At 42.1% G+C, this 27,960-nt stretch overlaps 1 protein-coding gene across 1 annotated transcript in view; it reads right to left on the bottom strand.

The window, feature by feature from the left end:
- LMBR1L (limb development membrane protein 1 like) overlaps nt 1-27,960 on the bottom strand; it is a 1,236,065-nt gene that overhangs the window by 762,674 nt on the left and 445,431 nt on the right. Inside the window, exon 4 of the mRNA XM_044082192.1 lies at nt 6,928-7,031. Coding sequence (XP_043938127.1) covers nt 6,928-7,031 — 104 coding nt within the window. The remainder of the gene's footprint in view (nt 1-6,927; nt 7,032-27,960) is intronic.

Below are 27,960 nucleotides of genomic sequence, written 5' to 3'. Positions count from 1 at the left end.
ACAAACAGTCCTTATCCAGGGGTGCATCAGTTAATTTAGACTTGACATGATCAGGGAGAGGTTGTTCCTTCAACCATGCATGTCTCCTAATCACAGATCCTGACACTGCTGCCCTGCTTGAGGCTTCTACGGCATCATGTCTACACTGCAATGAGTGTTTGGCCACTTGACAAGTAGAGTGCAGTAAATTTGCTAACTCTTTTGAATTGGCACAGTCAGCAAAGGTTAAAGTCCTTTGTTTTAATAGTTCCAAAGTATGTTGTTGATGTTTTAACATATGGAATCACAGTTGAGTGCTCTGATAACCAAGGTTGCAGAGGTGTATACTTTTTTACTCCATCTGTCCAGAGCTCTGGAATCCTCGTCAGAAGGAATATGATTCTTGGCAGAACAAGTCTTCGCTCCTTCAGGTCCCTGTGTAATGACCTCTGGGTCAGCAGCAGGATTTCTGTACAGATATTTGTAAGAATCCGATACTCTAATACCGGTCAGGTTTACTAGGAGCAGGTGGGAGGGTGTTGGGGCTAAGCTGGATACATGGAAAACATCACCACTTCTAAAATAGGGAGGATGGCTAAGGGTCTGTGCTGGAGCAGATCCAGAAACTCTCACAGTCTTTTCTTAGACTGCTGGAGGTCCTGAGAATCCCATTGGAAATGTTCCCCGAGGGTGTACAGGGTTTCCCCAAAGGAAAGATCTTCTGCTACGGGCTCCATGGCAAGAAGGACTTATGCAATGATGTCGGCTGCCTTGCTTTACAGCACTGATGACCTGACGTCAGACTACAGGCGACAGCAGCAGACGCAGAAAAACATAGACTGTGGTATTTGAGCTGGCTGAGTGGCTACCACAGCAGGGATAACCCCACAGGTGATGGCTGCAACAGGGAAATACGAAGAACATCCTCAGTTGTCTATGTACATCCAATAAATGTAACTTGTATTCACCTCTGTTTTGGAAATTAGAAAAGACGACAGGCAAATTGATGGTTTGATATTTGCTTCTGAAGCCACTTTAGGGAAAAAGGATGGATTACTGTGCAGGAAAACCCTGTCTTTATGAAAAATCATATATGGAACTTTAAAAAATATATAGTAAGAACAGAGCAAAAGTGGAGACATAAAACACGATGATGTTTTATTCTTCAAGACAAACCATCGTATTTTATATCTCCGCTTTTGCTCCGTTCTTACTATATATTTTTTATTATTCTGAATCTTGTAGAAGTACAGTTATGGAGCATTTACCTGGTTGGATAGCAGTGAACCTCCTGTTTTTGATGATTTTATATATAGAACTTTGATGGACAATGCTTGAAGTTCTGACAACTTTCTAGCCGAAGTGATGGCCACTAAGAAGGCTGTCTTCCAGGAAAGAAAATGTAAATCTGCTGACGCCGCGGGCTCAAAGGGAAGAGAGACACGACCCTGAAGAACAAAGGTAAGGTCCCCAAGGATGTGTAGGATCTTTCACCAGGGACCGTAATAGGAAGCTAGAGAAGCCATATTTTCCCCCACATGAAAATTAGAGATGGCAGCCAATTGGACTTCAACAGTAGAAGAGCTAGCACCTTGGTGAAAGATACCAGCTAGAAATTCTAGAACAGCCAGGACCGGAACCGTATAAAAGGATCCAACTCCCACTGAGTGGCCCATAAAGAAAAACATTTCCACTTACTACGATATATTTTCCTGGTGGAAGATTTGTGAGCTGCCACCAGTATAGTCTTGAACGGAGATTATAAACCGGGAGTCCTAATCATCACTGGAACTGGAGCAGCCAAGCAATGAGCTTCAGACTGACCAGGTCTGGGTGAGGAATCCCTGAAGGGTGAGAGATTAGATCCAGAACCGGATCCAAGATCCATGGTGGAACTAACAGGCAAGACCAAAGGGAGGGGAACCAGACTTGGTGAGGCCAGAATGGGGCAATGAGGATTACTAAGCTCCCAGACTTGCAAGCTTTCTGAAGAAACTTTGGGATGAGAGGTAATGTGGGGTAAGCATAAAGAAGACTGCTTCTGCCGATGGAAGGTAAGTCTGAAGAATGTAAGATACATGAAGTCTTCTGCCGATGGAAGGGAAGTCTGAAGAATGTAAGATACATGAAGTCTTAGATTGTGCACCATCTCCGGGGTGAGATAAACTAGCATTTGAACTGTATCCAGCTGGGCTCTGATGAAGTCTAGACTCTGTACTGGAGTCAGAGACTATTTGCTGAGGTTGATGGTGATGTCCAGACTGTGTGCTAATGCAAAGTAGTAGTCCCTGGCTCAGCAAAGTAGACACTTGGTAGGGGCAGCAATGAGCCCATCGTCCAGGTAGGGATAGACCTGACAAGACATAAGGTAGTGAAGGTAGAAAAAAAAGAGTAGGGGAATCCTACACTAACATCTAACTGCAAACTAACACTTACCCAAAGATAAGCCTGGAGCTCAGATACCATGATGCAAACTCGAAAGCAGCAAACGAGATCTGAGAGAATGAAAGAGAGGGGCATTATGGGTAAGGGGGGGAGCTTGGAGCTCGGATAAGATGCTAGTGATGCGGCCATCTCGGATCTGATCCAGATGCAAATACCCACAGGTTGAAGACCAAATGAAGTAAACTACTTCAGATATCTTATGTTTTGGTATGTATTGTCTGTAGCAATGACCATGCATGTCTATCCCAACAGATACTGTTCCACAAGAGAAATGTAATGAGTCTGTACTGACGCACTGAATTGAAGATACAAAAGAGAATGGGAGACCTTGATTTTGAAAACTGCGGTGTCTCCAGCTACAAAATGTCCCTGTTTACAAACCACAAAATTGAAAAGGGAATGGTCAGGGGATGAAGATGTTGAGACCATATAACTATCGGCACCAAAGAATTTTTGTCATGTCGAGTCTTGCAAGAGGTGGTACAAGCATCATAAACGTCCTGAAGACTTCCCTTGTTGAGAAAGTAGCCCAAGCAGAAAACCTCAGGAATGGCTCTATATACAGAAATAATTTATACTGTGGAAGAAAAGCTCTTTGATACGAGTTGCCTAAGGAACACCCCAAGAAGCTAAACGTGAGAATTAGTCAAACAATGCATATGTGAACTCTACTGGAATCACAGTCTAAAATCACTCTATAACCACAGATTCAAATAAACCCCAACGAAATGTGGATAAAAGAAAACGTTCACCAACAAGAAGTACCAAAGGGCTTAGCGTAAAACGATTTTATGTAGGAATGACCTCTAAAAGCTTAGAACAAAGGGTGAAATAACATTTGCATGCTACTAAGTCAAAGGATTTGAATAATGCCCTTTATAAACATAAATTAAGCTGCAATTTAAAAAAAATTAGGTTCACCATTTTGGAACAGCTACCAAAGGACTTAAGGATGGGGGATTTTAAGAATTTGGTAGAAAAAAGAGAAACATTATGGCAAATTAGATGGAGAACTGATATGGCCCCTGGATTAAATGATGCCATTAATATTAAATGCTTCCTTAAAGACATGAGAAGGAAGGTTAATAAACTATAAACTACATATTATATATGTTATTTATTTTGTAAAAGCTTGGTAGTTTATTATCGTTAGTTTACAGTATGGAATATTTCATGCTTTTTATATGCATTGGTTAGTGTATTCGTGATTTGTGATGTAATTGATTATATAATGAGACAATTAACACTCTAAAGGATTTTACTTGTTGCTTCTGGTGTTTCGGAAGTCTTTGACGAAAGTGAATGAACGTTTTTATGCCAAGCACTTTGGTACTTCTTGCTGAACTTTTTCTTTTATCCACATTTCGTTGGGGTTTACTGGAATCTGTGGTTAGAGTGATTTTGGATTTTTTGGTTGCCTTTCTTCAGTCGACCAGTGGTGGTATTTTGAAGAATTTTGGAATCCCAGTCTGTGTAGGATTATCCCTTACACCTGTTAGAAATTCTGACACTTTGAAAAGCACTCTTTAAAGAAAAGCCAGTTGTCTAAATATGGAAAACGTGAATGCCTTACACTTTGTACATAACATAACAGAGAACAGGCCAAAGGGCAATACAGAGCAACTGATAATGTGATCCACACTCTCAAAACCTAGAGAAACTTCTGAAGTGTTGACCTAGGAAAGTGATTAAATGCATCTTTTGAAAATCTAAGGTCATCAAAAACTCGTAAGGAAATTGATGGGTAGATCTTGGTATAAAAAGCACAACTCAATACAACCCTTCTCCCAAAAGAGAAGTAAGCTCAGACACAAGGCTTCTAGTGTAATGTGTGATGCTGACAGCATGCATGCCCCTAACAAAGGAACTTCTGAGAAATTAGGAGAAGGAAGGAAGGTAATTCCTGTAAACCCTTCTATAAGGGTCTTTGATACTAGACTAATGGTTGTCTTGGACAGCTTGAACCTGAGAATAAAATCTTTTTTCTCTTCTTAACTTGAGCAGAATTTTAAAATGAGGACTTTTACAAAATGCACATAACAGGTCACAGATATAATGACTGAAAAGGTATCCACATTTTAGACTTTGCTCTGGGGGGAACAGGGAAAAGAATTAAGGACAGCCTCTTTTCTAGTACCAGTCTGACCACAGCTTGCACTCAAGAAAGATGAAACTTCCCCTGCCCAGAGAAACAGACAAGAACTTCTGTTGGCTTGGAATGTGGTTGACCTGACCAGACATTCTAGCTGAACTGCCTTTTCCTAGATTATCTTGGTGAATATGCAAAGAGAAGATGAATATTGTCTTGTTAATGTACCACATTCTGCATTATTATTTGCAAGACTTTCTTAGGGCTGACTTGAATCCTGTTAAAGTCAAGTGAGGAGTCAATATTTATCTGTAGTTCATGTACACAGTCCTTTGAATTTTCAATTCCTACAGATTTAACCCACTGCAAAGTCAAAAGAATATGTTTTGATCTTTTTTTCAGTTTGAGCCACCATCAAAATTAATTTTGCTAAGGCAGGATTAATACAACAACATAGCCCAGGTAATGATTCCATGTTACTGAACTGAACCTTTTTGATATGTAGGCCTACATTCAGAATACTCAAAATAGAAGAAAAAGCCCAAACCTCATACACAGAAAGATGCAATAATCAGATGCAGATCATCCAGGAATCAGTTTATCTGGAATATGGATAGGCTTGATTTTTCTTTGTTGAAAGAAGGTAACACAAACACTGGAAGCACAGAAAAGTTTGCGGACCTAAACACCGCTGTTTTAAGAAAAACTGGTTTGAATCAGGCAGTCATCTATGAGGATAAGCAACACCACCAAAATAAATACCAAAAAAAAAATCGACAAAAGCAGACTATCAACAAGGAGAAGCAGAAATCCAAATGTATTAAAAGACTTAGCGCCTCAGTTTACACAGCCTTCCAAGAGTAAAATACACTTTAGCAAAGCAGCTATAAATGCAATAATCATCATCATTACACAGAATGATACCCTCCCACAATTATTCAATAATTAAATTACATACTTCAAATTGCACTTCTTGTTAAACCCAAAGGGCTCCAAGGTACCAAATTTCAAAATAAAAGTGTTTCTTTCCCAAGAAGTTTATCTCTCAAACTAGTACATTCTCCCAAACATACCTCTACCTTTTCTAAAATACAGCCTTTAAGATTATCTATGAGGATAAACCTGGAATTCAGAGTCTCAGATAAGCAAACAGCAGCCAGGCATTAGTAAACATTCTAGGCACAGCAGAAAGGTTAAAGGACAAGAAAGTGAACAGAGTCCCCCACGAAAATCTGAAACACCTGTCTGCGCTAAGGATGGGTTGTGAAGTTTAGCTTTTAGCATGCATACATTATCATAATATTCTCAAATTAGTAGCAGAATTATTGCCTGGTTATTAACAATGTAAACATTTGTTTTGAAGCACTGGAACTTATAAGCTCTAGAATGGATTTCCATTATGGCACCATGAAAGACCCTGAATAAAATCCTTTTCCCTTTTCTCTGTACTGTCAAAGGCACCAGCTGTAATGCCTGGTTGTCCATCAGCTGATTATCAAGGGCAAGTACTTAAGAGTCTGCACTGAAAGATGCGCGGCACACATCCTACAGTGCACCACGCTTTCACCACTTTTCTCACTCAGCTGTCACCTGTGGTGCATTCTCCCCTCAGGGGATGAGGCTAAGGCTGAAACAGATGATACTGGCTGCCACTGACAGAGCTGTCTTGCTGAGCAGGCTTTTGACGCTGCTATTTTTGTTGCAGCTTTGAATTCTAGTCTTCCTCTGGTACAGCTTCCTCCACATATACTGTTTTTACATGGGATGCTTCATCTAGAAGACTCAAAACTTAGCTGGAAATCTTCTGGCATGCTCAGAGACTGGTGTGCAAAACAGTGGCTTCAGGTTCCTCATAATTTTGACATTTTCCAATCATCTTAAAAGTTTCATGGAAAGTATACCAAACAAACTGCTTCATCCAAAAATCTGTTTAACCTCAGACAACATACCTTACCCCAAGCATGTCTTCTCAAAACAAAAAAAGCAGAATCCCTAAAATATGAACCTACAGTGCGTCTATTACACTTTGTAATACTTGTGCCAACCTGATCGGTTGCCTAAAACCTCATGTGGGGTTAACTTCACCTCCCCAATACTTATATACACCAATTTCACCATCATACAACATTAGGGAAAGAGAACATATGTTTAAAGATGAAACAGCTCACAGAAATGCAATATTAGAACATAGCCAAAACAATGTTAAAACGTTCCAGAAGCTGCCACTTCAAGAAATCTACTTCCAATCAGCTTGTAAGCAGAATGTTACAGCAAATCACTACAGTTTCAGTTTAATATGCTTGTTCTAAAGTGAGCAGTGTATTAACTTGCTGTTTTAAACCACCACCATTAAAATACCTTTCACCAACCCCCTACATTATAACACTTGTTTTTGTTTTGCAAATCATACTTACTTTTCTTGATCCCGCAAACCCCTCCGATTCCGTGAAGAAATATGCAAATGGCATCAGAAACACCAAAGAGACATTTGAACACAGGAAAACAAGGTTCCACATTCCTTTACAAAAAAAAAAAAAAAAAAAGTATGTATTACTTAAATATTTAAGGGATTGGATTTAGCAGCTGCAGTGCACTTGATCTCCATATCTTCAGATTTTTACAGGATGGGATAGATGAAAAAGTTAATTTAAACACAAGAAAAAGTTACAAAATACATGTATGTGAAGAAAATGTATGTACTCACCATATCTAGGCATCTGTGTTGTCCATTTTCATTCTTCTTCAATGAATGGGTTATGGATCCAATCCTCGGATCTGACTCGGCTGCATACTTAAGACTTTGGATCCAACTCTTAAGCTCCTTCCTCTACCCATAAATGCCCTGGTCCATCCCCAAAAACCTCAGATAGAGTTTGCCATAAAAATACCCATAAATTAGGTAAAGATGGGATAGCTCAAAAAGTAGGGCTCAAAAGCAGAACAATAAGTTCCAATAATTTAGTCCAACAGGTTCCTCCAGAAGATTTTAGAAAGGGGGAAGGATGGGGGGGGGGGTGAGGAAGAATGAAAAAGGACAACACAGACGCCTACTTATGATGAGTACATAATTATTAAATCTGATGTTGTTCTTTTCATTATTCCTCAACAAATGGGCCAAAGTCCCTAGTTACGTTAACCTTGGGTGGCCTTCATGGAAGGATATTCCAGAGAATCTCTAAGCCAAAGGCAGCTCTGCTTCTGGATATTAGATCCAATTTGTAAGGAGTATCAAAGGTATCAGCATTGGACCATGTGGCTGCTGTGCAAATACCATCAATAAAAATTGACAAAAAGGCAGATGAAGTAGCCATGGATCTCGCTGACTGGGCTTAGGCAGTCTTGGTAGGTCCTGTTAGGAATAAAGCCGAGAAATGCAATTGGTTATCCATTTAGCCAATTTAACTTTAGAAACTGGATAACCCAGTCGATTTGATGAAAAAGATACACACATAGCTGATCTGATTTTCTAATTTGTTTCCTTCTGTCCAAATAAAAACGTAACTGCCTGTGCACATCCAAAAGATTCTCCTTTGTTTGAAAATTTTGGAAAAAAAATCAGTAAATGAATGGATTGGTTAATGTTAGATTCAGAGGCTGCTTTACTAAAAAGGAAGGGTTTTGGTTCATAAAGTTACTAGTCTATATGGAAAATAATGTATAAAGTCTTTGATGAAAGAACCTAGAGGACAGAACTTTTTGCAGAAGTGACCGCTACTAAAAGGGCCATTTTCCATGACATGAATTTTAAATAATTTTTGCTGAAGGATGAAAGGGTTTCTAAGTCAGACCATTAGCACAACAGTCAGATCTCAGGAAGGTGAAGGATCCTTTAATGGAAGTCTAAGGGGAAAACTGCCTGTTTTTTTATTACTCATTTTTTATACATAAATACTGTAATTATTGCTTGTTTTTGTGAAGTTGTGTTTTTAATGGTTTTTAATTGATTCTAATTGGAGGGGTGTTGCATTTTACTTCTATTATGGTTGAGATGAATGTTTCACTTATGTCTGAGAAAGCAGTACTCAGACTGTGAAAGCACTTACTTCTTTATATAACAAACGTTGTAACCTGGCTCTGATATTGTCTTTTGCTGCCCTTTTTGGACTTGTTGCCAAATGTAGTTTAATCACAGAAAAACTAGCTCCTTCTTTGAAAAGTGTAGCCAGTAAATGAACAGCAGATACAAGGGCAGGAAAAGGGTCAGTATTAATTTTCAATGCCCACAAGGAAAATCTTTTACACTTGCTCTTAAAAACATTCCTGGCGGAGTCTTTTTGCGAAGACAACAGAATGGTATGTAGTGGGAAGGAAAGTCTTGGCTGTCTAACTACTACTGTACTGGAGCAACTATGCGGTTAGTTTGAGGGCTGGGATATTGGGATGACTCATCCCTGAGGGATGTGAGAAGAGATCTTGAGTCTGGTCCAGTATCCAGGGAGGATGAAGAAGAGGAGACCAAAGGAAGAGGAACCAGACCTGTCAAGGACAGTAGTGGAATGAGCTCTCTAACCAGATTGCTTTCTGTAGGAATTTGGGAATCAAAGAAGTGGGGGACAAGTGTAAAGCAGACTGGATGGCCAAACGTGGACTACTGCATCTCTCAGTAATTCCCCCTGAGGGGAGATCAGGGCAAAATAACTACCGCACTTGTCGGGGGATACAAAGAGGTTGCAACACAGATGACACCAATGACAGAAAATTTGGCATCAAAATGGACCGGTTTAGCTTGTCGGTTAGTATATTGTTTTTTCCTCAAAACGTGCACAACTAGAAAGCAGTTGGTGGAGATTGCCCATTGTCACACTCCCATAGTGCCTCTGCACAAAGACCGGGTTCCTCCTTGTTTGTTGATGCACCAGACCACAGACATGTGGGTCTGAATCGCAACAGTCCCTAGAGGAAGAGCATCTTAAAATGCCTGCTACACTAACAGAACTACTCTCATCTTCAGGACATTGATATGTGAACTGGTCTCATGAAGAGACAACATGCTTTGGACTGTCGTTCCCATGTAATGCCTCCCCACTCCAACTGGGAGGCATCCACAGTCACCATGGCCAATGGGGGTGATAAAACAAAGGGTTGGTATAGACAGATGTCATCCGCCCAGATCCAGCAATGAATGTGGTGTTTGCAAATCAGTGTAAGCGGGACTGGAAAAGACAGGGGTTGTCAAAGAATAGACCACTGAACAGCTCGAGTTCATTAAAGAACACTCGTATAGTAACGTGCTAAAGGAAACAGCATTATTGCTGCTGCAACAGACCCCAGCACCTGAAGAATGAATCTGGCTGGAGGAGATGGATGAAATAGAATCTGATGAATTTGAGATCAGAGTGTCTATGAGATGAACTGGTAAGGATGGAATTTTTGTTGTCGTGTTTAGATGTGTGCCAATAAACTCCAGGCTTTGTACCGGTATCAGATTAGACTTGGCATCACAGAATGTTACTCCCAATGAATGACAAATCTGGAGCAAATAGGCTTTGGATTGTTGAAGGAGATGCACGGGGGGGGGGGTGCAGGTAAGGAGCCAGTCATGTAGATATGGAAACACTCGGAATCCTTTTAGCCTCAAGTGGGCTGCCACTACTGCCATACATTTGGTGAACATCTTGGGGCTGTGGCGAGTCCAAAGGGTAGGGCTCTGAATTGGTAATGACTGGCTCTCGGCCGAAAGTGCAAATATCTTTGCAAGCAACTCTTTATTTGGATATAACAGTACACATTCTGAAGATTTATGGAGCACGTCCAATTATCCTTGTGAAGAAATGGCAGAATAGACTGGACAGTGACCATTCGGAGCTTTGACTTTTTCATGTACTGATTCAGTTTGCTCAGATCCAAAACTGGTCTCATGTCCCCAATCTTTTTTGGCACTAAAAAAAAAAATGAGTAAGTTCCTAATCCTATTTGGTCTGGTGGGACCTCTTACATGACTCTTGTCAAGCAGCTTTTGAATTTCTTGAGCTGCTGCCTTCCTCTAACTGGGTGAAACATTGGGAAGATTTTTTTTCTTTTGTAGATGGGCCAGAGCCAAAACTTGCAAAAATACTGATTCCTCTGGAGAAGGATCATCTGAAGACCAACTACCTTTCTGCCAAAGGATCTCTAATACGTCTCAAAGACTACATCATCAGGTGGTGATCTGGGGGACCCTTCTTTGAAATCATTATACACAGTGAGACCAGTCTTTGAAATCATCATACACAGTGAGAGATTCCAATGGGGAGCCTATGTGCCTCCTCTTGCCCTTCCTCTTCCAATGGATCTCCTCTGGGGGATGCACAGGGAAGGTATCAGAAGAGAGGGAGCGCTCCTCTATGGAGACTGACTGGAAGCTATCTGGAACTGGCTGCCTCGGAAGAATAGGCCTGATGGACTTAGAGCTCAGAACCAAAGACAGAATAGGGGGTGGAGCTCTGAGGGATGACAGACCAGACCTCTACAAAGACAAAAAGCCTTTTCCACAACCTCAAAGGCAGACAGGCCCTGAGTAGCAGTGGTCACCCACAACAGAGCAGAGACTTCTAGGATTGGTAGATCTCGAGTCCAACTGAATCCATTACTGGAGAAAGGAACTGGACCAGAGCTATCCAATGCTAAGGCTCCAAAGGGCATGGATGGATCTGATAGCATCAGAGTAGATCCCGGCTCCACGAAGCTGACATTGATGCCTCAGCTCCGGGACATGTTCTGATCCAAATGAATAGGAATGGAACAGGTCAGAGATGACATTGGAGTTGACAAAGTGGTTCTGTTCGGATTCAACTCCATACCTCTCAAATCTGTTGGATCCTGGGGCTCCAAATCCAAATGGCAGATCAGAAACGAAGATAGTACAGTGTGAGTAGTGACCTGAAGACTCATGGATCCAATAGGGTGCAAAGCCAAAATGACCCCCATCCGGAACTGAGCTCGGAGGAATTTTCACATCATCCTATCCGCATCTGCTTCAGAGAGACTTCTGGAGGATGTGGTAGACGGGGGTCTAGAGTGCTTTTTAGAGGTCTGCATGAAGGGGGAATGCATCCTAGGCAAGAATGAATCCAAAATGAACTCAGGGCAGCAAGTTCTTGGAGTAAATGATGTACTGGGATTCGGATCTGAGGACTTGGGGATCTGAAACATGGGCTGTTGGACTAGCTGAAATAATAATCTGATCTGAAGATTTTGGATCCGATGTACCTACCTTCAGGTCCAAGGACATCGGTTGAAATATTTTTGCCACTTGGGAGGTGGTTCTGAGAAAGTCCTGGGGGTCTTCAACAGGGAGCGCTTTCTCTGAAGGCATTTTATACGATTTACTGGGGGGGTACGAGCCCCTGAAGGAGAAGCAGCTGACTAAGGAAGTAGACAAAGCAAACCCATTTTGAAAGGTCTATCAGCTAATGCTCTAGTATTAAAGGCAGCACGTATACAGCAACTGGAATTGAGATGGTCTGCTCCAAGACAATATATGAAACTCCTGTGTTTGTAAGGCACACAATAGTACATTTCTACGTTAAATTTTTTTCCTCCTCTTTATACATTGTAAAAAATGTAATCTATTTTTGTTGCATTTAACTCCTCTTGATTGTATGTTTAAATGCTGTTTTCATTGTATGTGTAAATACTTTATCAATTGCAAAAATTCTTTGCTATTATGGTGCTTTTCTTAATTATGTTCAAAGGCTGTTTTGATTATATGTGCAAATTCTTTATGGATTGTAAGAATTGTTTGCCGTAATATGCAGCTTTTCTCCTCAGGTCCCTGCTGAAAAAGGGCACCTGCCCAGCCAGTCCAACCCAGTTAACAAATGGCAAATAAATAAAAATGAACTCCTTGTGGGCATCTGAATTAGGGATTTTGTGCCCACAAGAAGTACATTTTCTTAACTCCTGTTGGCTTGCCAGCCATGACAGCTGAAGAAAAAAAGAAGTTATGTACTCACTATAACATTCCATGTTTGTAGTCCATCTCACCCTTCATTCTTACATATGGGATCGGAGCCAATCCTCTGTTCCGACTTGGCCTACTTGCAAGCTGGAAGTCTTCTAGTTGGCTCATGGCTAGGTAGGTATCCCATGGTGCACCAGTACAATCCCCAGATCTTATTTGCTGCTAACTAGGAGAGATAAATATACCAAAGAAGCCATTACTAAAAGGTCTCCATAAAAAAAGGAAAACAATGATTTTTCTGTCTCCAGGTACTTCCAGACTGGGGGTAGGTGGGTGGTTTCGTAAAAATGAAGGGTGAGATGGACTACACACATGGAACGTTATGGTGAGTACATAACTTCTTTATGTTCTGTAGTCCTATCTCACCTTCATTTTTGCATATGGGAGAGCGTCCTTTGTGCCTTATTCTTGGGTGGCTCAAGGAAAAATACTCCTGAGTACTGTGGAACCACTAAAGCTCTACCCCTGGAGGTTAAATCCAATTTGCAATGAGTAATAAAAGTGTGAGGGGTAGCCCATGTAGCTGCTGCACAAATATTATCAAGTGGGACCCTGGCTTGAAAGGCTGCAGAGGTAGACTGAGATCTGGTAGAATGAGCCTTGATTTTAAAGGGTAAAGGTCTGCCCTCAGAACTGTAAACATAAGCTATACAGTTAGAAATCCAATTAGAGAGTGTCACCTTGGAAACTGGTAAGCCTGACCTGGATTCAGAGAAGAAAATGAAAATCTGATCTGATTTCCTTAGTCCAGTGCAAATAAAAACATAATTGTCTATGGACATCCAGCTGGTGAAACCTGTATTCAGCTGCATTGGAATGATTCGGAAAGAACACCGGAAGCTCTATGGATTGATTCAAAGTGGCATGGGAACAGACCTTCGGGACAAAAGAGGGACACCCTTTCCTTGTGAAAAATCAGATAAGGAGGTTTAACAATGCTTGCAACTCTGACACCAGTCTGGCCGACGTGATAGCCACCAGAAAAAGTCTTCCAAAACAGGAATTTCAAAGAAGATGAATGACAAGGCTCAAAGGGTGAAGAAGTCAATTTGGATAACACAAAATTTAAATCCCATGAGGCAACAGGTTCTTGACAAGGGTGTCTTAAAGTGGCACCTTTAAGGAAGATTTTGCACAGCTTATATGACATCAGATTAGAATCTTGATAACCCAAATGAAAGTTTGAAATCGCTGCCAATTGAACTCGGGGTGAAAAGGCTCAGACAGGAATTCCAAAACAACTGGAATGGAGGCAGTGTAAGGGTCAACATTCATTTTCTCTGCCCAGATAGAGAATCTTCTCCATTTACTGGAATATAGTCCCCTGGCAGTAGGTTTATGAGAGGACGCAAGGATACGAGTCACAGAGGGTGAGAAGTCGTGAAACATGACTAGGGATGGAACTGGAGCAGCCATGCTGTCAAACTGAGGGTGTGTAAGGAGGGGTGAAGCGAACCTGACATACAAGTCAACAGGTCTGGAACTGGGTCCAGAATCCAAGGATCGCCTTCGAAAAGAGGCCCGTGGAAGGGGAACCAAACCTGATGAGGCCAGTAAGGAGCAATGAGGATCAGTTTGCTTCCCAGTCACTTCCCTTTCTGAATAATCTTGGGAATGAGAGGAAAGGGAGGAAAAGTATACAGGAGACCCAGGGGCCAATCGTGAACAAGTGCATTTCTCGGTGACTCCCCCGGAGGAGGGATGAGGGAGAAATAGCTGCTGCATTTGGCATTGATTGGACTGGCAAAGAGGTCGCAGCAAGGCTGTTCCCATCTGCAGAAAATCTGTTCCACTGTTTCCGGTTTCAGAGACTACTCGTGAAGCATACGGATTGCTCTGCTGAGCTTGTCGGCTATCCCATTGGTTGGCCGTAGAATGTGCGTCGCCACCAGAAAACACTGGGAAGCTACCGCCCATTTCCAAACTCGCATGGCCTCTCAGAGTGGGTAAGATCTGGTTCCTCCCTGTTTGTTGATATACCATACGACTGACATGTTGTCTGATTGCATTGCAATAGTCCCCAGAGGCAGAAAGTCGTGGAGTGCTTGCAATGCCAGGAGCACCACCCTCATCTCTAGAACGCTGATATGCAGGTGAGCCTCGTGATCTTGTCATGTGCCTTGGACAGTCCTGCCAAGATAATCCCCCCCCCCACCTTATCTGTGAGGCATCCGTGGTCACAGTAGCAATGGGACGGTGAAGAACAAATGAGGTGCCTGTGGTTAACTGACTGGGTTGCGCCCACCAAAGGAGGCCCTTCCTGCAAGATTCTGTCAGCAGAATGCAATGAGATAATGGGAGGTGCTGAAAAGACCTTGAGATGACAGGAGCCACTGAAGAGTTCTCATGTGTAGCCTGGCTAGTGGCATTAGTAATATGGTGGAAGCCATGGTCCCTAAAAGCTGCAGAATAGTCTTGACTTTGACCTTTCATAAGGGGAGAAGACATCAAATTTGAAGAACCAGATTCTCTGCTCTTTCGGCAGGAAGACGAGCCAACATGTCGTCTGTGTCTATCTCTGCACCTCAAAAAATCACAGATTGAGAAGGCAATAAGGCAGTTTTTCCCAATTTATAGAAATTCCCAGCTGGGCACAAAGCTGAACAGTAGCGTCCCTGGTCCAAAGAAGTAGATGCCTGGTGGGGGCAGTGAAGAGCCAGTCGTCCAGATACAGAAACACCTGGAATCCTCAACGTCTCAGATGAGCTGTCACTACCGCCATACATTTGGTGAACACCCTGGGGGCTGTGGTGAGACTAAAGGGCAGAGCACAAAACTGGTAATGACTGGCTCCCAGCTGGAAGCGTAGATGACTCCTCAACGCCTTGTCCATTTTTACGTGGAAGTAGGCAACTTGGAGATCTATGGAGCACATCCAACTCTCTTTCCCTAATAACAGGAGTATAGACTGCAGTGTCACCATCTGGAACCTGTCCTTTACTGATTCGTTCAATCTGCTGAGGTCCAGAATAGGACTCCAGTCGCCAGTACGTTTTGGCACTAAAAAGAATCTGGAGTAAGTTCTGGATACTAGTTGATCTGTTGTGACAGTTTGGATGACTCTTTTTGACTGATCCCTGTGACTGGGTGGAACATCTGGGATCTTCTTGGGAACAACAGGTGGAAGAGAAAAGGGTATGACATAACCTCTGGCAATTCTTTGTACCCACTTGTCTTGAGTGATACCCAATCAGGCTTCTGGATACAAAGAAATGCGACCCCCGACAGACCCCAGAGAAACACAGTCTGGCCCCACATCAGGAGCGCTGGTAAGGCCGGCCCCGAAAGGAATCACGACCTCCCTGGTTTTGAGGACCGCCCCTGCCTCTAGGGTGACGTCTACCATTTCCTCCTCCTCTGAAGGAGAAGCCACCCTGTGCATCCTGGAAAAACCTCTGGGACTTCTTGAACCACATTTTACCACCGCTCTGAGCCTTAGGGTATGGTCTAGAGGGAACAGTAAAATGTACTCCCACTGTAGAGAGTGTTTTTCCTTCTTGCTTGCACCGGGTGAGAGTGTCCTTTACCTTGGGTCCAAACAATGAGGAACCATCAAAGGGGGCGTTGGTAAAGGTAAACTTGAATGGCTCCGCAAAGTTACATAAACACATCCAGGAATGACGCCTTAAAGAAATTCCTGAACCCGCTGCTTTATTCACTCCATCGGCTGCATATGAAATAAGCCGCATGGAAGAGTTGATGATAAAGTTCAAGGTGGACAACTGGGCAGAAACTTTTGTCAGGGACTCCCTCAGTACATGTACCTTGTAGAGAATCTCCTAACTCTTTAATGAGATCTCTCTGAAGCCTCGTGAAGTGAGTAAGGTAGTTCAGCGATCTAAGGGTAAATGCCACTGAACTAAAGATATGCTTCCCGTATCTGTCCATCGTTCAAGACTCCTTATTTGGTGGATGAACAGAAGTAGTCACAGCTCCTTAGTGGCCGCCGCCACCACCATGGCATCTACGAGAACACCTTTAGACAAAAAAATCTTTCTCAGGAGGTGCAGAAAAAAAAAATTATTTGGTCTCCTGGGGACTGGCTCCACAGCATCAGGAGTATCCCACACTTTTCGACTAACTAAATCCATCAGTTCATCGAAGGGTGGAGACACCCAAGAGGCTGAAGGCTGAGACCCAAAAGCCTTAAGGTACACCAACTCCTCATCAGGAGTAACAGTGGGCCAGCCGCACCTCTGTTTAAGGATTTCCAGGATGTCTACGAAGGAGACATCAGAGGACGGACTTGGGGGACCCTTCTGACTCCTCGAGGTCAGTGTCAGAAACTCAACCTGGGAGTCTACATGCTTCTTCTTACATGTTCTCTTCTGTGTGGGGCTCCTCAGAAGAGCATTCCAGGGAGGTCTCTGAAGAGTGAGGGCCACCAGCCGGTGGCTCCTGAGGCTGAGGGTCTCTGCTGTCCATGGAAGGAGTAGGTGCTTTAGCGGGAATAGTGCCGGTACCTCTGGTAGGAGCTGACTATCGGGACAGCACACATCTAAAATGCCAACCTCCCCGGCTCCGAGGAGACCGAGGATGCCGTCGGCTCTGAGATAGACATAGGGTCTGAACTCACTGTAGCCGATGCACCAAAAGGAAGACTCGGAACCGATGAAGTTCGGTTCCAAGCATCCCTGTTGGTGCAGACTTGGGACCTTCGGCCCCTAGACACTACAGACAGCGCCAAGAGTGTCAGAGCAGAATGACTCTGAAACGGCCACAGGGGGAGCTGGAGCAGAAGGTTCCACCAGTGGTACCAAACACTCAGACTCCAAAAGACCAGCATGGCTTGAAGGAGGAATGATCGCAGAGGGCTGAAAGGACTCAAGTGGCTCTGGAACGGACTGGGTCGGAGCCAACAGCAATTTAGGCAAAGCAGATGACTTCAATAGTCTCAGCACTACCCTCTCCACATCTTCTTCCGATAAACTCCTGGAAGACCTGGATGCCAAAGTAGGAGAGTGTGATCTCGGAGGTATCGGAAATTTCAATATATAGGAGGCTGGTAGAGGTTCCATAGACTGGCTCCGCGATAAACAGCCTCAATGGTCGGCTCCAAAAAACTTGGAAGCGACTCTGTAATCACCATACTGCTCTCAGTCAGCACCGAGGTTTGTGAAGCTGATGAGACAGTGGACCTGTCTGATTTGGAGATTTTAGGAGGTGGCTCCGAGACACCAGCCAGTGCCAGGGAGGGCCTCTTAGAGGACTAAGACTTTCCCTTAGTAGATTTAGAACAGGAGGAAGAGCTAGACAGATCTTCCTCAAAGGAAGGTTTAAGAAGACCTTTTAGTATTAGCTTGTTTTTCCTCTCTTGCAACACCCTAGGACTGAAAGCATGGCAAAATAAACAGGTCTCCTCTAAATGGATGGCCCCCAAACAGTAAACGAAGTTAGCGTGACCATCCATTATGGAAATTTTTTTGACAGCATTTAATACACTTCTTAAAGCCAGATGGCTTATGATCCTTACTCTTTTTAGACATTCTAACAGAAATTGGCACACGCACGCACACAGAGAAGAAGGAAGAGGAGGACTAGGTCCTCTAACTTAAATGGGCCTAGCCCGGGCAGGAAAGGAACGAAGATACTAGGTCTTCTAACGAAAACAGACCTAGAAGTTACAGTAAGAATAGGCTTTCACACACTCAAGCAGCAATATCAACAAAACAAATGGAAAACCGCAAAAAAACTCAAGACTTATGAATAAGAAACAACAGAACGTAGTTCTGTTAATGATAGCAAATTCAACAATGCTAACAAATTAACAAGCGGAAACCGCCAAAACTAGACTTGCCTTATTAACAACACGCAGTCTAACAGAGCACAAAAGGCGCCTACAACTACTAAGTCTATGAATACACGAGAACCAGCACACAGGATACCAATACTAAGTCAAAAAAGACAAAGGCCAACGACTGCACCAAATGACGCAAGTATAAAGCTAACTACGCTAAGAATAAAACAGTAACAGTTTTTCTATTTTAAGCTAAACAGAGGAAAACATTTTCGAAAAAAGTTTAAGTAAATGCAACACTTAGCCAGAGCCAAAGAGAAGCACAACCGAACTCGTCGATACAGCAAATGAGATCTGGGGATTGTACTGGTGCACCATGGGATGCCTACCTAGCCATGAGCCAAATAGACTTCCAGCTTGTAAATAGGCAGAGTCAGAGCAGGGGATCGGCTCCAATCCCATATGTAAAAATGAAGGTGAGACAGGACTATAGAACATCAAACAGTTTAGATACGAAGGAAGAAGAAAATACCAGCGATGATAATAAAGATTTATCCTGTAACAGAGGGTAGAAGACAGTGGATTACTAACTATACTAACAAGAGAATTTGCTATAAAAAAATTATAATGCTAACACAGAAAAATGACCCGAAAGCTAAGAGGGAGGTTGTAGTAAAAAGGGAATGGAATTTAAGACAAAGTATGGAGACAAAGTTCACTTCACTTATGAAAAAACTTGACAAACACCTGAGAGAAGGACCCTACGTCTGAGCACAGTGGCGGCAAAAGAGATCTGAGGTACTGGGGATGGACTAGGAGACTGCAGGTAGAGGGAGGAGCTCGAGAGGTGGATCCAAAGTCTAAAGCATGCAGCCAAGTCGGATGCATAACCCATTCATTGAGGAAGAATGAAAAGGACAACATCAGAGCTCACTATAAAGTATGAGGAAGGAATGGGTAAGTATGAAGCATTGACCTTAACACTGCATCTTCAAATCATAAAGACCCTTGCCACTCCATTCTCAATACATTCAAGTATTGCATTTTAAACCACCCAATTCTATACTCCAGAAACCAAGGAAGTCCTCTACAAATATGCTGCCTTTCAAGCGATGGTAGAATTCAAGCAGCACTACATTCAAAATCACTTCTTTTTGTTGAAAATCAATCTACAAACCATAACCAAGACATTTTTACCTCAGCAAAGAACACAGGGGAGTTGGATAGTCTGGTTGAAAGTAAATTAAGTGTCCACTTTAGGCATACGAATGGGCTCGTTCTAGATTAGCTCTGCACGAAACATCAAAAAAGGCTGAGCAGACATAAGGGTATATAAATACAATTCAGATACCCATCTAGCATATATCACAGCAATGAGTAGGTCAGTCTTCCAAGTAAATAATTTTACATATCATCTGGATACAGGTTCAAAAGGAGATTACAGTTGTGCAAGTAAACTTACCCTTAACAGTAGATGTTCTAATGATCACTGCTGCAGTAGCCTTAGCTATATGGGTTATATCCTGTTAAGGACATAAAGGGCAGCCAGTTTCCAAAGCTTTAGGGAACCTATCACTCATTCAAACTATCAAGCAGCTTGAGATGAGCTGATTAAAAGACAAGTTTGGGCACCAAGCCCTTCAGAGCTTTTCTGTAACAAACAGATGGAGGCTGAGTCCTGAAAGGACAATGCCAGGAAGAACAAAAAAATTACCACACCTGGCATGAACATTATATCAAAAAACAAAGGAAATGGAGGGAGGGAGCAGCTACTGAAGCTGTGATCACCTGAACATTTACTGTTACTGTCATGTTAAGTTTTTTTTTACACATCTGTACTAATGTTCATCATATTGTTAACTGCTGCAGTAAGCCTTACCTTTATGTGTTGATTACCCTAGCTTACTGCATTTGGGAAGTGGAAGGAGAAATGTTCAGTAGCCACTGAACAGTCCTTGCAAAGCATGATTTAGACACAGAGAAGGAACAAGCTCTTAGTCCTTTGCAAAGGTATCTAACCCTTTCCAAAGCGCCACAGACCAAGGCAAAGGACCTGGGAGAGTGGGCCTTGACCCTGCCTAAATTATTTTTGTTAAGCCATGTACAACAAAAGGTAATAGCTTTAGACAACCATTTTGAAATAGCCTGCTTTGACACAGCTTGTCCAATCTTTTTACCATCACAAGAACAGCTGAACCAAATATCTGAAAAATTTAGTTCTCTCAAAAATAGTACTGGACTTGTCTATGAATATACAGGTATGGAGTATCCTATCTCCCTCATTTTTGCTAACTGGTTCACAGATAAGATGCAGATAATAAACATAGAGGATAAACAGCATACCAAAACACAAAGGGATGGAAGGAGGGAGAAACCAGACACAAGTTGAGTCCTCCAGGTTTCTGTGTTGGGACCTATCCTGTTTAGCATCTACTTTTTTGAAGAAAAAGCTAACACCAAAGAGCTCAGGCTAACACTTTGTAGATGACTCAAAACTAGCAGCAGTCATGGAATTCACCAATGACTTAGCAATCCTGCAGGAAGGTTTGCTTCAAATAACCCATGCCAAAAATCATGAACTGAAACTAAATACCAAAAAAATGCATTACTGTACCTTTGGGGAAGTCATCTGCCCCAGGGCACTAAGACACTGACAATACATCCTAACAGTTAACCCAGTTGTTCATGACTTGGGAACTTATCTGGACAGTGACTTAACTTTGACAATTTTTGTAAGAAAACCTACTATACTGTACAGCTTATCAACAAAGGGATTGAGTCTAGTTCTAGGGATGACATGCTCTACCTCACTAGGCCAATCACTGAATATAATACCCTCTTTGGCATTGCATCTGTTGAGATGTATGCAAAAAGTGGAATGCCTAGGGACACCTTACTAAAAAGGACAAAAATCCTGAACAATATGTCCTACATGAACCAACTCAAAGCCCTGTTACTATACTCAGTATCCTACAGAGTGCTAAGTGGTGACCTATACCTGGCATACAAAGCATCCTCCGACCCAATGCAGATGTATTTACTGCATATCAGCAAGTCAAATGGCACCAGAAATAGTCTAGGGCTCTAAACCTCTTCTGTCACATCAACAGAACAGTTTTGAGGGACTTCCAAGATAGCTTCTTACTGATCAGTTTAGCTTCAGCTCTCCTGGAGTGAAAACAGAAACTGAGAAACAACCAGTCATACTGTCACTGCCTGAATAATATTCAGTTACTGGCTAGTAAGTACACTACCTGGATGGCTATAAAGAAGAAACTAAGAGAGCTTGAAAGAAAATCAACTAGAAAAGTTGGAGAGAAAACACTGACAGGGAAAAATACTGCAGCTGTTCGGCAAAAAGCAGTTCAGACTCCAACTTAGGTGCAAGACATGGCTTCCAGTAAACTAGAGGAAAAAAATAAATCAAATATACTTGGTGTTGATTAATCTAAAACACTGAAGGAGTATATCAACTCAAATAACAAAAAACTGGAAAATATTAAAGCTTTTAAAAGATATTCACACGAGCTGATAAAACTGCAACAATCGGGGACTGAAAAGAAGAAACAGCCCGACGACGAATAGTTTGGGCGTTGAACAAGGCACAAAACTGACAGTGAGGGACGTCATGGTCTGGGCCTAAACAGGTGACGCAGTAAGAATGAAAATTTCTATGAGGTATTTGCTTTCCACTAGCAAGACAATTGCTATCTTTTCTGACATTGGTTAGAGCAAGAAAAATGGATCCCCAAAACGGGGTACTTATCTTTTTTGAAGACTTCGGGTCTGAAACTCGAAAACAAAAATTTCAGGAGTCGGCCAACCAGCACTTGCGAACTGCTTCTGCTTCGGGCACCGCACAGCAAGAAAGACTGATGTAATGCTGTCGGCTGCATGTTTTATACCCCTGACGACCTAACGTCATGGAAGAAGCTACAGCATCCAACGCAGAAATCCGAAGACTCTGGTATTCAGGTCGGCTGAGGGTTACCTGCAGGTAGATAACCCAAATGTGATGACTGCAACAGTGAAACACGAAGAACATCAGAGCACATATGGAAAATCTGAGATTTTCTGCTGTACCACAGAAACCAGAAGTTAACAGAATCTATTAATTTTATAAAGGCAAAAATAAGCAGCTGGACTGGTATCCACAGCAAGAACTATTAACGGAAAGGGCATACCATGTGTAAACTCCAAATCTGGCCATGAGGAAGCAGCCAAGACCTTTACTAGAAAAGATACAAACCTACCACCAGAAAAAGCTGATCCTGAAAAAAAACATTTTGGCAAAAGGACAAGGTATTAAAAGTTGGAAATATTGTTTGTAGAAAATGATTACTCACTGTACACCAAACTGAAGAGAAACAAATTTATTCCAATGATCAGGGAATGTCAAAAGGCAGGTGTGAGATTCAAGCTGTTGTATCCAGCTGTCTTTAGAATATTTTTTTTCTTGAAGATCAAATTATTTTTTTTGGGTGTAGAACAGGCTAGGGAAGAAATGCAAATGTTTGCCCATAATAATAATAATAATAATAACAATAACAATAATAAAAAATCATCAAACAGAAGGGAACTCTCCTTCTCATAATAAAGTACACTGACAGACTTGGGCCAGTGAAACCTTTTCCACTGCTCCAAAGGAAAATGCTCGAGACTGAGAAAAGCACAGGAGTTGACCAGAAGAATCAGGAGAACAATGGAATCAAACAGCAATCCTGAGTTGGGAGAAGATGAGCAGAAGAAAACCAGCAAAAAAAAGAAGTTATGTACTCACCATAAATATCTGAGGGAAGGAAGGAGATAGAGGGTCATTATGGGTGGGGGGGGGGGAGCTTGGAGCTCGGATCAGATGCTAGTGATGGGCCGTCTTGGATCCAATCTGAATACAGACAGGTTGAAGACCAAATGAAGTAAATTACTTTAGATTGGAAATTAGTGATTAAATGTGATACTGCAAGACAACAATCACATTTTTAAAATGCGGCTCTATAAGAATAAGTGGAAACAGTAGACTTTTGTTGACTTTTTGTTAAATTTGTGGGGAACTGAAAAGCATTTGCCTCACTCCATGTCAATAATATTTGTAAGGACCCTGACTGAAGGGAAAGATTAAGGAAAATGGTAACTGTAAGAAAACCAATTTCTGCTCTTAATATTTCTATGAAGCGTCCATAATATAAATTACATATTTTACACTAAAGTAGTTTTTGTTCTTGTAGGTGATAAAGTTAAACAGATGCCCTTTTTTCTTCTCCCTCTTCTCTAGGTCTTTTTTTTTTTTGCATTATGAAATGCAGGTATTACAGTGAGAGAGAGAGAGAGAGAGAGAGAGAGAACAAAAGCTGGACAAAAGCATGTTTAAGTTAATAGACTAAAATCTTATAGGTTCATAGGTGTTTACTAGGCTAATGACCACAAGGTCTTTTTTAAGCCTAGCCATGCATCACTAATCTCTGACGAGTTCTGATACGCTTAATAAGTGTAAGCACGGGCCTGGGAGAGGAACCATTTAATGGCTACCTGTTTGCATCAGAGAGAGAGACATAGGTGCCAAACCAGGGATTAATTTTCGGTTTCCTATCCAATTGTCCAAGTTTCACTTGAACTGGATTAGGTAGGAACTCTGCTTCATATGGATGGGGGAGTCCGTTTCATAGACTGGGTAGTCTCTGGGATACATACCTCTCTCTCTCTCCAGCAGGTCCTATTTATATCTCAGGCAAGGTTTAAGTTTTTAGAATGGGTAATACTGGCACTGTTTCTTTTGTGGATATGCAGGAGGTCCATCAGAGTGGGGTCTGACAATGCCCTGTATGCCAGGCATGTATCTCCCTCCCCTCCCCTCTCAAAAGCCTATAGGAGACAGAATAGAGGGATAGGGCCTTGAGGCGGTGTATTCTTTCAGTGAGGAACCTCTGTGGATGGTCCAGTTGGTGTATATGCCTGATTAGGTACATACCAAAGAGGGCATTGTACTCAATGATGGGTCTGATGAATGCCAAATACAGAAGAACAATGACTTCCTTAGACTTAGATGCCATACCTTTGTTTATAAGTTGCACAACATGGAATGATTTCCTCACCACTGTAGACACGTAATGATCAAAAGCTATATTTCTATCTGTGTGTGTCCCTAAGTCACTGACTACTGGGTAAATTCTAAGGGGTGCATTGTCAATATGACAGTTATCAGGGATGGATGACTTCCCAAAGGATACTATTATGCATTTCTTGGCATTTAGTTTTAGTCCATGACTCTAACACCAGTTGTCTTTCTGTGTCAGCCCATCCTGGAGAACATTTGTGCCAGTGTGAGATTCAATGACAGCTTCTAATTTGCAATCATCTGCAAATTTATTCAGCCAGAGACCACAGACATTGGCCTTGACTTCTGAGAAGTAAACGCCAAAAAAAGAGCGGTCAAAGAACTGATCCCTGAGGGGACTCCACTTAAGACTGGCTTCTTTGCCGAGGTGGACTCCCCAATTCTAACTTCCTGGGTCCTGTCTGAGTCAGATGGATATCCACCGGGTGACATATGGGTGTGTACCTAACCTCTTGAGTTTGTCAACAATGCCCGAGTGGGGCATTGTGTCACATGCCTTGGCCAGGTCAAGTTATGCAGTGTTAATGATTTTGCCCTCAGCCATTGCTTTGGTGACCTTCTCAAAGAAGTCCACCAGGTTGAGTAGGCATGATCTGCCCTTTATAAAACCAAACTGGGCTGGGTCCAGTTTCTAGAGGTTTACTATACTTCTATTAATCATCTCCATGATAATTCTTTCCATGGCTTTATATAGAAGACTAGTGAGACTTATGGGTCTGTAGTTTCCAGGGTCTGCAGATGGCCCACCTTTGTGCACAGTGATGACTGTTGCCTTTCGCCATTCATGAGGCATGAAGCCTGTTTGGAGGCTATAGTTAAATAGTAATTCCAGAGGCCCTGATAGGTCATGTTTCAATGTTTTCTTGTTTCTTGGGTTGCTGATGTGGGGAATGGAAATCATAATTTTATATTTTATATATATATTTATATATATATATATATATATATATATATATATATATATATATATATATATATACATTTTCTCTTACTTTCGCATAAAAAAATATCTGGATTAAGACCCTTAGCTTAGTCTAACAAATTTGAAGAGAAAATAAGAAAATATGAAAATGTACAGTTGTATAAAACCTTTCCTTACATGCAGATGTCATTTTCTTCATTGTTGCAGTATTCTTGACAACACAGCTCCCCTGCCTATGGCAGCCCGACAACCAACCGGCCAATATACAAGCGCCTTTAGGTTGTAATGGGTATGCTGTACATCACAAGTATGCTCCCCACACATGGCATACGGTATAAAGGTGACGTCTGGACATACCATCCTCAGAACTAAAAAGTCCTAGTAGGAACAACAGTCCAAGCATACCAACAGTTAACAAGCACATCCAGAAGGAAAAAGGACAGGGGGAGGAGAGAGGGAGCAAATACTGCAACTGTGAAGAGAAAGACCTCTACTGCCATGGTAAGATTTTATGTCCTTCCATTTCACTGCTGCAGTATTCTTTACAATAGGGAGAGTGCAATGGCTCAGGAAGATAGGAAAAAGGGACAACAGAATCCTCTAGGAAGCCATGGAGAATGTCCCTAGCAAAACCAGCTCTAGCACTAGAAATCACATCCAACTTATAGTGCTTGGTAAAGGTATGCACAGAAGTCCAGGTGACTACCTCAAAAATAGAATTAGCATCCAACCCCTTGAAAAAAGCACCAGAAAAAGCCACAGCCCTAGCAGAATAAGTCTTAACAGAAGGAAGACTCTTCCTATGAAAAGAATAGCTAAAAGAAATGGCTTTAGATGGCCAATAAGAAACAGTTTGCTTGGAAACAGCCAAATCTAAAGACCTATGATGAAAAGAAACAAAAAGCTATTCAGATTTACGAAAAGCTTTAATCTTTTCCAAATAATATTTGTGTTGTCTTTGCAAATCCAAGGTGTGCAAAACCTTCTCACTAGCAGACTGCGGAGAAGGGAAAAAAGTGGGCAAATGAATAGACTGAATAAGAGATCACTCATTAACCACCATGCACATAAAAGAAGGATTATACTAAAAAAAAAAAAATAGCCGTAAGGGATTGCAGCTCAGACACCAGTCTAGCAGAAATAAGGGCCAACAGAAAAAACGTCTTCTAAGAACAATGCTGGAAGGAAACTGAAGCAGCAGGCTCAAAAGAAACCAGAGTCAACTTTTGAAAAACAAAATTAAGGTCCCAGGAAGGAGGGACAAGCTTCTTGGAAGACCTAATTTGAAGGACTCGTTTAAGAAATTGTTTGGTCTCAAATCTAGAGGCTAAAGGAAGAGTCAAAAGCAGACAAGCAGAGACAGCTGATAGGTAGCCCTTAACAGAAGAATATGCCAAACCAGCACTGAGTAGTTCACATAAATAAGAGAAAACCAAAGGAATATCCATAGTAAGTGGATCCAAGTTATGAGAAAGACACCAAACAGAAAGCCTCTTCCATTTGGATACACAAGATTTCCTAGTACTGGGTTTCCTGGCCTCCTGCAGGACCCAAAGCATGTCTTCAGAAAAAAGGTGTCTATAGAAGATCAAAACCCTATCACCCACAATGTCAGCTGAAGAGGGGACAGGTGGGGATGGATGAGGGGATCTCTCGTCTTGTGTGAGTAGATCCATCCCATGGGGGAACTTCTGAAGACTGCCCTTGGCAAGAAGCAGAAAAAGAGAAAAGCAATGTTGTCTGGAGTAAAAGGGAGTCGACAGCGAGATTTTGGGAGTATTATGTTTTATTTTGAATAGGACTTTTCAAAATGGGAGGAAGGGGGAGGGAAGGTATAAAGCAACAACCACTTCCAAGATGAAGAAAGAGGGCCTCCACCTTCCAGGCCAAAGGTCATGGTGTCCTGGCACAAAATAGAGGAAGCTGTCTGTTCAGAAGGAAGATAAACATATTACCCCTCTGGTAGACAATGTCCAGAAACACATACCTGTGAAGCATCCACTCATGAGATGATGTTATGGACCAGCTCAGAGAATCTGCCTCTATGTTCTGATCTGAGGGAATGTACATTGCCTGAAGGGTCACCTGATACTGAATATCTAGCTTCCAAACCTGAAGGGCTAATCTGCAAAGGAGATGAGACCTTGCACTCCCTTCCTTTTGCTTGTTGACATACCACATCACTGTGGTATTGTCTGTGAGAATCTTGAAGAGTCCTGGAAAGGAAAGAGAATGAATGGACTGAACAGCCACTGAAAGAGCTCTTCTCTCTTGATACTGATGTGGTCTTTCTTTTGTTGAAATGACCAAAAGTCCTGCATCTTCAAAGGACCGAAGGAGGCCCCATATCTCACATCCAAGGCATCTGTAAAAAGTTCCTGAGAGGAGAGTGGAGGTTGAAAAGGAAGGCCTGAGTTGAGGAACAACTGATGAACCCACTACTGAAGTTCCGGCTTGAGGCATGGAAGAAAAGGGATGAGAAAAAATAAAGGATGAGAATGTTGAAGCCAAACTGACTTTAGAAACCTCTGGAGCTTTCTCATGTGCAGTTCAGCTAGAGGGAGAATAGGAATGGTGGAAGCCATGTAACCCAGAGCCTTCAGAAAATCTCTGGCTGCAATTGAAACCAGAGAAAGAAGGGGTTTAAAGGAAAACAATGAGAGTTAAGGCCTTGGAAAGAGGCAGGGATGCAAGCATTGGAACAGAATCATCCCAGAAGAACATTATCCTGAGA

The sequence above is a fragment of the Protopterus annectens genome, chromosome 9.part0 (assembly GCF_019279795.1).
Source record: "Protopterus annectens isolate FY-2018-M chromosome 9.part0, PAN1.0, whole genome shotgun sequence".
Classification (NCBI taxonomy): Eukaryota; Metazoa; Chordata; order Ceratodontiformes; family Protopteridae; genus Protopterus; species Protopterus annectens.
Note: the sequence above shows the minus strand (reverse complement) of the source record. Positions and strands in the feature narration are given on the sequence as shown.